This window comes from Saccoglossus kowalevskii, chromosome 7, assembly GCF_978046115.1.
Source record: "Saccoglossus kowalevskii chromosome 7, keSacKowa6.1, whole genome shotgun sequence".
Taxonomy (NCBI): Eukaryota; Metazoa; Hemichordata; class Enteropneusta; family Harrimaniidae; genus Saccoglossus; species Saccoglossus kowalevskii.
The window spans coordinates 26,886,720-26,898,307 of NC_140647.1; the positions used below are offsets into that span (position 1 = coordinate 26,886,720).

General features: G+C 36.8%; 1 protein-coding gene across 1 annotated transcript; it reads left to right on the plus strand.

The window, feature by feature from the left end:
• The first annotated feature begins 173 nt into the window (after positions 1–173).
• On the plus strand, positions 174–10,022 carry LOC100366838 (uncharacterized). The gene is made up of 11 exons (XM_002740472.4): positions 174–1,353; positions 1,999–2,066; positions 2,435–2,578; positions 2,665–2,754; positions 2,878–3,059; positions 3,432–3,627; positions 4,682–5,042; positions 5,880–5,981; positions 7,929–8,399; positions 9,106–9,260; positions 9,455–10,022. Exons 1-11 carry the CDS (start codon positions 213–215, stop codon positions 9,686–9,688), a joined length of 3,144 nt encoding a protein of 1,047 aa, XP_002740518.1. The 5' UTR covers positions 174–212; the 3' UTR covers positions 9,689–10,022.
• Positions 10,023–11,588: the final 1,566 nt, after the last annotated feature.

Here is an 11,588-nt window from a genome sequence, read left to right on the forward strand (position 1 = left end):
CTAATGACTAATCTGTGAAGAATCTGTGCAGGTAGTACAATGCTACACAAAAAAATACGCCCTCAAACTAACAAAAATAATCATCTGACTAACACGTGATCAATAACCGTCACATGTCAGTCAAGTGGTACAATCGAGCCTATGAGGGATCGGCATTGCCTTTTGCCCTTTCTCCGTCGCAGAGGAACCCCCGAATATATCCTGCGACGAAAATGGACGGGAATCCCGGCCATAACTGGCAAGGGCAAACTCAAAATGGCGGCGCCCATGAAGACGACCTGTCTGAAGCCCAAAAACCTGAGAACTTCCAGAATAATGTGAACGTTGTCACAAAAGAACAATTTGAAGCCGGCCAACGCGAAGAAGACGTAGGTAGAATAATTCTCGTCATTCAAGATGGCGGTACTAACCCCGTCTCGGCTAACTGGCAGCCCACCACCGAAACGAACACAAATGAAAACAATAATCGCGAAAGAACGGTGGAAAACGTAGTTTCGTCAAATTTTGTTGAACAGGAAACTCATTTATGGCCAGCCGACAGAGAACGCTCTGTAAGTCTCGACAAAAGCTGCGATGTGCAAGATGGCGGAGTGAAAATGGGTCATCTATCACCGGGGTCACTTGAACCCGGAAGTAAGAAATCTTCGGCTCTCAGTCTCAGGCTACAAGTGCGGGAAGATGCAATAAACATCTTAGATGACTTGAACAGAGACAACCAAACCCCCAGTCAGGTTGGTGGAAATCCTAAACTAGACAAAGATTTTGATATAAATACATGTACATTTATTGAAGGCAATTTGGGAAAAGATAAAAGTAACACGCTGATGACCCCACATGAATTGGAAAGTATGCCGGAAGAAGGAATGGAGTTTGAAGAATCCGTTGGACCAAAACATAGTGGCATATCATCAAGTTTGGGTGATAGTGTATGCACTACATTTGCCGATATCATGAACGCTGCAGGTAGTGAGCATTTTGCTGAACAAGACCTGGCTGAAACTTTAGAAGCAGTTGCCCACCAGGCTGGAGATGGAGACTTGTCTGAAGCAAGTGCTCCAACACACACTGGGCCAATTTACATAGTTACAAACACATCCAAAGAATCAGGCACAATGCAGAAAATAGTAACTATCAACTCTGCTGATTCTAGACTTCTTGGCCAATCCGGCATATTTACAATAGGTGGGCGCACTCTGCCAATCTCCACAGTAACAACATCAGTGGTGGACAGTCAGTCGGATGGAAATACTAGCCGTATTCTGTCCGCTGGAAATGATGGTCTCATTATTGTGAATGATGCTGCATCATTAACTCAGTCCACTGCTATTATTAGTGAAAGTGTCAAGTCTCCTGGTAAGAAGATGAAACTTCCCTCATTTCCCAAATTGTGCACAAAAACTGGTTGAGAGGTGTAACCAGTTCAAATTCTAAAAACGGTTATCATGTTTTTTTACAAAGTGGAAGCCGTTTTGGGGCATGTTGACAGTGTGCCCTTTAAAAGAACTGATTTTGTAAGGATCACAATTCATATTAAACCCCTAAATCAAGTTGTGGACTACTTTGCGGAAAATTCAAAAAAAGATAAGGTTTGTCAGGAACTATAGAAAGCTCAAACTGGAAAACCTGTGACCCTCTCCTCCCCCAGAGTTTCTCAATTTATACACTTAATTTGTTTATACACTGAATTAATTTTTCAAAATTAATAATTTTCCAACTACAGTGGGATGTTTTTCAGTATTATTAGAATATCAATGCATGTTAGAATATCGATGCTTGGCAATTGGCACAATTAGTTAAGTGAAAGTCGTGAAAACTGTATATTGATGACAAACTTGCAGTTCTAACTAATTTGTTCTCTTAGCCCAGAAATGCTATATATATGTGTGTGTGTGTGTGTGTGTATATATATATATACACACATAAACATATACATAAACACATTGGTGATTAGTATTCTGGCCAACACAAAGTCAAGAGCAACTTGCATTTTTTTTTCAGCAGGTGACCCAATTGCACATGAGAATCAGGTGAATGATAATGAAGAAAATGAATTACCAGATACCGAGGTGAGCACATGATTAGTTACCAGTATTGCTCAATAAAAAACATTGAAACTTAGTTTCCATGAACCATACAGTAGCTTTGTTAGGACGTTTCCGCAATGTCAATGTATTGAACCGAGAAATTGTTAGGAGCTTCTTAGGTCCTCCTCACCCGTAACTATAATCTTTTCCCTCCAGTTCCCCTCCCTCATTTTAATTGTATATCCTCTTCTGTAGTTTTGTTGAGGGACATGTACAATTACATTGAAGCTGGAGTGTAAAGGTTCTAGTTAGGAGGCCTTGAGAAACTATTTCCAAGAAGGGTAACCACTATTGTTTTATTCCTTTCATACATAGTTCCAAGTAGTTATTAAATATGTTTACTATTGCAGGAAATGACCGATGACGAGGAGGATGATGCTAGTCCCGGGAAGGTGTACGCCTGTCCAGAGGGTGGTTGTGGAAAGAAACTTGCTTCAAAAGCAAAACTTAAACTGCATGTTTCGTCTCACACCGGGGAAGCCAGGCCTTTCAAGGTGAATAAATCGTAAACATTATTATTGTATAAAATGCACCAGAAATGTCATCATTAGTTGATGTATATGTATGTTCTTTTTTTCAGTGTGATTATGAAAGTTGTGAATGGGCTTTCACTACATCTTACAAGTTAAAAAGACATTATGCCAAACACACTGGAGCTAAACCATTCAAGGTAAGTTACTGTCTTTTGACTAACCAAATATATCACTAGTACTCTAAGAATAAATTGTCTCATCACAAATAGAAATAATCAAACCTTGAAATTATGATTTGGTGATTTTGTTTTTTCATTCAGTGTCCATATGCACATTGTGGAAAGTATTACACAACTGTGTACAACTTAAAAAGCCATATGAAGATTCATACCAGGCTCTCTTCTCTACACTCCTGTGATGTACCTGGCTGTGGTGAAACCTTTGCAACAAGACGGAAATTAGAAACGCACAAAAGAAAGCATTTTGACAGTAAGAAATTCCTGTAAGTTTCAATTTCGCTTTATAAATCATGGTGGGCAATTTATAAATGTACCCATTTCCGGTTCAAACTAGTGTTCAATATTGGTACATGTTGTATTCATGCATTCATTCATGCATTATTTTGCTTTCTCATTTGCTTCATTTGGTGGCAGCCATTTTAGTATTTAAGCCCTCTTAGTAGATGTGGTGTTACTGTTTCTCAGCCGTTGCCCAAGGGCCGGACTTGCTTGGTATAAAGATCATAAGAGGCGCATTTTATTTCGATTTGTTTCATAATTAGTTAGAATTGTAGATACTAAATATTAGTGGTTACTGACAATCATCTGTTCTGATGAGATTGGGAAGTTATTTTGTTGTCTTTTTCTACCCTCAGTTGCTCTCATCCTGGGTGTAGTAAAGCATTTTCCACATCCAGTGCCTTGGGATCACATGTCCGTAGTCATCAGAGAGAAGAACAAATTTATCCTTGTAATTTTGAAGGATGTGATAAAAAGTTTGACAAACCATGTCGACTTAAACTTCATCTGCGATCTCATACTGGAGAAAGACCTTATGTTTGCCCGTATGAGGTATGTTTACAATCCATTATTTTGTTAAAACTTGAGTAGTCTTGTGAAAAATTTTTAAAAAGAAAGTGAAAAATATTCCTACAAAATGCCATTAAAATTATTGTCACAAAAAGAACATATTCTTGTTACCTTTATTTACCAAAAATGATAAAAAATATTTGATAAATCTAGAGATTTACAGTGCTTGTCATGAAATTGACTAATCAGGTGTTAAAGGCCCAGGTATACTATAATTACGCCCCTGAACAATAGGGATTATTTCCTTGCTTGTCACAGCTCCAGCCAAGCTCCGGTAAAAATGTGTTTTCTCGAACTTACAGGGCGATTATGTCATGCCAAAGTGTATGTATGTGACTATGAATATCACAGCAGTGACTGCGTAGTATTTATGACAATAAATAGTGTACGAGCTGAGATTTTGGCGGATAAAAGTCAAAAACACGAACCGGGAAAGGGACGCGCTACTAATGTTGAATAATTAACTACTGTCGGTCAAAGTCACATGATGTTGGACCGCTGAAACAGGATGCGTCATAGGCTATGCAAGTTGATTAACAACACTCATTAGCATAGCCACACCTCCAATTTACACTTGCCCGGGGCAAGTGAATTGGGCCTTTAATATGAAAGCAATCTATTTATTTTCGAATGTTAAAAGTTGTTACATAAATAGCTCCATTTGGTCATTTAGCCATTGGATTGAATAAAACATTTTGTTAAAATGCAAAACATTTCATATTGCTGTTATGGTTCTTTATTCTGATTGGAGACATTTGTTTAATACAATGTACAGTGTAGTGTACCACTGACTGGATAATACGTCATTATGAACTTATGAAGGAAGCATCATATTCAGCTAAATTGTTCTACAATCAACAAGTATTTTTGGGGGGTAAAATTGAACAACTTTACCAAAAAATATACCCATAATTCTTGATGATAGAACAGTTGACAGAATGTGTCGCTATCCTTGAAGTGACCTATCGACGATAGTGACATGCAGTACAAATTGAAATCTCTTATTTGCAATTTTGTTAACTTGTTTCTTCATTAGGGGTGCGGTTGGGCATTTGTGTGTTTACAGAAATTAACAAGGCATCAAAGAAGACACACAGGGGAGAAAAAATATGAATGCCCTGAAGAGGGATGTGGAAAATCCTTTACCAGAGCTGAACACTTGAAAGGTCATCTCATTACACATACTGGTGAAAAACCATTTGAATGTGCTGTTTGTCAAACCAGGTTTTCAGCTCGCAGTAGCTTGTATGTACATATGAAAAAGCACAATACCAGTGAGGAAGAAAAAGAGAAAGAAAAAGTCTGGTACAACTGCCCTATTGATTCATGTGATAAAGTTTATGCTAGTAAAACTAGTTTGAAAAATCACATCAGTAGATTGCATAATACAGTTGCTTGTAAGTATCAGCCTTTGAAATGCACATATTTAAGGACATTTTACAAAACAAACAATACCATCATTCTAGAAGTTTAGTGTTCAAATTGCCCACTGGCTAGATAATATTTACTTACAACCCCTAATTGAAATGCTGCTTGTCACACTTGTTAGACCATAAATCTTGTTTTCCAAGGTCTGTCGTTAGACTTGATGGTTTCAAGTGATTATGATTGAAAACAATTTAAAAATGATAATTTTAGTTAAACCTTGCTTTCACATTGCATCTTGGACAAATTACATATGCCATTCCGAATTCCATATCATTTCAGTGTTTTTTATTTATTAAAGGTTCAAGTGAGGTGTTGATGTATTGACAATCTATATTGCTAAAATGGTGGTTTGAATAGAGGCTATGGTAGCCTTGCTTTCTGAGTCAACACATCCTAAAACACACTTGGGGCAAAAGAGATGTTCTCGGTTATATTCCCACAATCCTGTGTCAGACATGAACAAAAATACGTTCCTTTTGCATGCACTCGTACAATGTACAAGATAGAACATTCATCAAGTATCAACCTATACAATATGTCTTCTCAATCTCCCGGTAGTTCCAAAATGACAACATGATAAATTATAAATTAATGACTGCAGTATAAATACAATATAACATCTACATTTACTTGGGGTAACATAGCTTTTCCACAATGTAATTAGATCACCAGCAAACCAGTCATCACTTGCAGTGAAAAAAATCTAGTTTTTAAACTGACCTTTCACAACTGTACTATCTTATATTGTTTAGAAAAAAAATGCCTGACAATCCAAGTCAAATGACAATCTTTATTTCATATATTAGTTTCAGAAGAAAACAACCAGTTTGGTTTCATCTACATTACTCCAGAAGATTTGTCTGGTGCCACTCTCGAAAATCTAGGAGCTACTGAGACAGGTGCAACGGGTGAGAATCCTACCAAATGTATTTGCTCTATGAGAAGTGCATCTTCAATAGAAGCACACACAAAACGTACAAATTGTATACTAATTACACACAAAACGTACAAATTGTATACTAATTTTTAGTCCCCGTTCGAACGCAGTCCGAAAACAAGGACTTATGTTTTGACCTCCGTGCGTGCATCCGGACCTGTATCTTAGAAATGCCTTGACCAATCACAATCAAACTTCACACATACATCATACATGATATTATACATATGCACGTCAATTTGTTTCACGATCTGATTCAAGATGGCCGAATAACGACCATTTTTGTGCTAAAAATCATCAAAATCAAGCATTTCTCGGCTGTTTACTGATGGATTTTGTTCAAACTTGGTATATACATTAGACATTATAGGACCTTGATGCACATCATTTTGTTTTACGATCTAATTCAAAATGGCCGAATGGCGGCCATTTTTGTGCTTAAAATCATCAAAATCAAGCTTTTCTCGGCTGTTTACAGATGGATTTTGTTCAAACTTGGTATATGCATTAGACATTATGGGACCTTGATGCAAATAATTTTGTTTTTCAGATAAGATTCAAAATGGCCGACTGGCGGCCATTTTGTATTAATGAATGTGGTTCTTGTGCCATATCTCTGACTTGCTTTCACTGATTATGTTCAAATTTTAAATATTCATTATACATCATGTCATAGGTAGACAGATATATTGGTTTGACGATCCAATTCAAAATGACCAAATGGTGGCCTTTTTTGTGCTAAACAATCATCAAATATCAAGCATTTCTGGCATTTATGGATGGATTTTGTTCAAACTTGGTACATATATCAGACATTACAGGTTCCTGATGCACATCATTTATTTTTCAGATCAGATTCAAAATGGCTGTCTGGCGGCCATTTTGTTTTAATCACTGGGCTTCTAGACCCATATCTCCGACTTGTTTTGACTGATAATATTTTCAAATTTTAAATATTCATTATACATCATGTCATAGGTAGACAGATATATTGGTTTGACGATCCAATTCAAAATGACCAAATGGTGGCTTTTTTTGTGCTAAACAATCATCAAATATCAAGCATTTCTGGCATTTATGGATGGATTTTGTTCAAACTTGGTACATATATCAGACATTACAGGTTCCTGATGCACATCATTTATTTTTCAGATCAGATTCAAAATGGCTGTCTGGCGGCCATTTTGTTTTAATCACTGGGCTTCTAGACCCATATCTCCGACTTGTTTTGACTGATAATATTTTCAAATTTTAAATATTCATTATACATCATGTCATAAACAGATATATTGGTTTGACTATCCTATTCAAAATGGCCGAATGGTGGTAATTTTTGTGCTAAAAAATCATAAAATATCAAGCATTTATGGGTGAATTTCGTTCAAACTTGGTACATACATTAGACATTACGGGTTCCTGATGCTCATCATTTTATTTTTCAGATTGGATTCAAAATGGCTGACTGGCGGCCATTGTGTTTTAATGATTGGGCTTCTAGAGCCATATCTCTTAAATGCTTTGACTGATTATATTCAAATTTTATATATTCGTTATACATCATGTTATATATATACATGTATTCAAAATGGCTGATTTTGAATGCTGTTCCAGAGCAATTTCTCTCAATATGGACAAGTACTTGTTTGACGATCAGATACAAATGTCAATCATTTTAATGTTACAAAAATCATATTCCCGACATGGTTATATTCCAGCTATATTACTATAAACAAAACTATATATCTTAAATTTGATAACTAACAGGGACTGTGCCATGCATGGCTTGTTAATTTAAAGTTTTATTATGAAGATGTGCTGTTGTGATTTACATGGATGTGTATACTGCTAATGGAGCAAATATGGTAATCATTACGTTTTTGTCAATCCTTTATTTAAACCATTGTCTTTTTATTTTCAGTTGTACGCATCTCGGCCATTGAGGAAACCAGAAATGCTGCCAATTTTGAATTAACACCCCATGCCACGGAAACCAATACTGAAGCAGTGTATCAACAAGATGGTCAGTTTGACAATTCAAATATTGAACATAATTCTGAGACTTACTTAGCTAGTGCCGAGGTAGAGCGGCAGATTGCCACTGCTAGTTTACAATCTGAAGTGATGTCCCAGCATGTGGGTAATAATGTGGTGACACAGTTCGTCGTAAATGCAGACGTTGATGTGAATAATGCCACCACTGAAGAGCAGGCTGTGGAAACCACAGTACCTTCATCCAGTCCACTAGAATACACTACCAGGGTATTTCAAGCAAACAATAGCGGTTCAGCCAGAACTGATTTCAGTGCAATCCAGGGAATTTTACAGAGGCCAATAAAAAGAAGACGCATGTTTCAGAACACTGGTGATAGTGATCTAGATGAAACTGTTGGTAAGTTCTAAACATGTTTATAAATAGTTACAAATTTTTCTATTATCACAGATAAATATTTCTAAAGTGACCTGGAAACACACTATACATGTATGAAGCAAAATGAGATCATAATGAAACTTACTAAATGAGGACTTACCTGATTTACTAGACTGGCAAAGTCAGGACTTCTTTTGTGTTATACCTTGAGTCTTGCTTGTAATTTTGTTTTGGAGATTAGATTTAAAAATAGCCATTTGGTGGTCATTTTATATATGGCACACATGACGTTAGACATCATGTCACATGCATTAACCTTTCACCACCAAATTTTCTCAGCTAAATTTTTCTGCACATATTTTTCAATATTTCTGAGAAATGAGCCCTAATTTTGGAGGCAACAGACAAAATTTCAGTCAATGTTCAGTTTTTACTCAAACAATTTGGCTATTTTTGCCCGAATCTTCTGAAGGAAAGTGGAGACTATAAACGGAACCATTTTGTGATGAACAGAGAGATGGTAGACTGAAACATTGCCATCGTGGAAAAGCATCGATCTCAAGTCTTTTGTCCAAATTTGGACGATAAATAAAGTCTTCAATATATGATTGCATTCAACTCTTGTAAATGCAACATGGACTTGTGTGCATGTGTATTCAACCATACTCTAGCATTGAAAACGAATGGGTCCTTCTCATGTCTTGACTTGTTTAATTTTCTATTTCAGTAGAAACTGATTGCATCACTACCATCAGTCGGGAGATTGATGACCCAGTCGCTACGGCAACATTCACTACTGCTGGTGTTGTTATGACATCAAGTGCAATAACATTAAGAGACCCTGCCACTGGTTCACACTATGTGCAAACCCAACTACTACAGGCAAGTATACCGATAGTAAATGGTTGAGTCGTCTTTTCAGCTCTTCTGCTGTATGTAGTAATGAAATAGGCTGTGGGCAAGAAAGTCGGCAAGCACAGCTTTAAATATTGTGGATGAATATGTACATATACCGTCATGAACCTGAAACAAATTTTTATTTCTGGCCTGATTTTCTAACATTTTATTTGCTGCAGGATGACCCACCATCAGACCATGAAATTGCATTCCATCCAGAGATATCATTGACTGCTTCTACGAATTCTGACCATTCCAGCATTAGCAGTGAGCTTCCTGTGTCAATTCTTCAGGAGACGCCTAGTAACCATGGTGATGATGCGAGTGAAGATTTTCTGGAATCTCACAGCAACTCTGGCAGTACTGTTCCGTCGTTCACTGAAAGCACAATCAATCTACAAGATTTGGAATAGACCCGCATATATGATTTACACTGTACTTATTGTCAGTCTGCTTGTGATTGCATTACCTGAATGCTTTTTTCCTGCCCACCATCTGTGACATTACAGTCAATATACTGGTGATCTTGTGTGTTTAGGGTGATTTCTTTTTGAAAATATTCATGAGAATTGTGACCTTATTGCTTTATAATCAGATGGTAAGTTCAACAGCAAGATATTGAACATAAAGCCCATCAGTGTATTTATACTAAAAATCTAGAAGTATAGCCAGCAAACAATCTTCACGTTTCTTTTTGTTTAACTATAAATACTGTTTATGCTTGAAATAAATTATGTAAACAATTTAGTTTCTTTTCTGATTACTGTAAAATACTTTATTTTCGCTGAAAAGGCTTTTTGGGCATTTTATATGGAATTTATTTTCACTGATTTTTGATGAATTTAAAGCGAACCTAAATGCGGCCTTAATTTATAGTTGTGTATATTCTAAACTGTATTCGAAATAATATTGCAGTGGTTTAATTTTGTTTTAATTATAACTGTAGCTTGGATAGGCATTTGAAGTGTGAAATATAGGAAAAAAAGTATATTCGCTGGATTTTATTTTCACAGAATCACCCCTTCAGCGAAAATAAATTCCAAGCGAAAATAAAGTATTCTACAGTATTAAACTTGGCCGTATTATATTGTCTTCCGAAACAAGGTACTTGTTTGCATGATGATGTATACTGTTATGGAAGCAAACAATCAGGACAGGATTTTTGTTAAATTTTTCATACCTAACTAGAGTTCAAGTGTGACCACGCTGGCGAACAAAAAAAAAAATCACAGAAAGTCTAATACAGACAAGCAAGTAAGCTGAATGGCTCTTTGCCAGGCCTGGTAATACTTACTTTGTATAGACTTCAATGAATGTCAACAAGACTCTGTAAATTTGGTTTAATGCACATCGTCTAACCAGTGGAAGCAATGGCCTGGACTTAAAAACAAAACCGGTCACTGGTAGTATAGTGGTTGTCGCATCAGACTCATGATCGGTAGACCCAAGTTCAAATTCTACCACAGGCTGAACATCAACAGGGTCGACCCCTACCCTGGGTGTGTGTGCCACAGACTCAATGGGAAGGCCAATTCCACTAGCCGAGATTCATTCATTCACTAACGAATGCGACTTTGGGGGAACCTTTGTTGAGGTCCGCAGCTGCTTGTGTTTGACAAAGCCTGGTTGACGCCAGGATAGCGCATTAAATTGCCATTTAATAGGAAGATGGCCGCACATCCCTGTCATCTAGTTCCAAATATGAATACGACTTCTGGCAAAAATAATTTAAAAAAAAAACAAAAAAAACTTCGGGTTACCTTCTTGACAATGAAGAAAGATATCAAAAAACAAATTCAAATCTTTGAGTAACAATTTTGACTCGTTTCACTTGGCTTGATTTTGAGTCAAGGCCAGTGCTTCTACTTGGTCAACACTGCTTTAGTAAATGCCAAATCTACAACGCGTAGATTCAGTGCTGGCCTCGATAGTACGTTCAACTCCAAAGGTTAAAACAACTGTGGCAATAGCTTTAAACTTGTGCATGGGCAAAAGTGACTACACAACAATAATAATGCTGCACATGAAAATGACACATAAAATCATCAGTGAGAAGCAGTTAGTGAAGCCTCTCAAGCTGGTAAAGTATTGACATCTCGTTCAGGGTCCAAGGTAAGTTGTCTGGTACTGTTTGCCCCGAGGTTCGCTTGACAAATCTAGATTTCAATAAATGACAACCCAGAAAAAAAAAAATCAGTTAATGCAATAATGGCCTCAACATTAGAAGGGTCAATTCAATGCCTTTATTATTGTGCGGACGGACCTGTAACTTGGACATGCCTGGACCAATCACACTTCACATGTATACATATG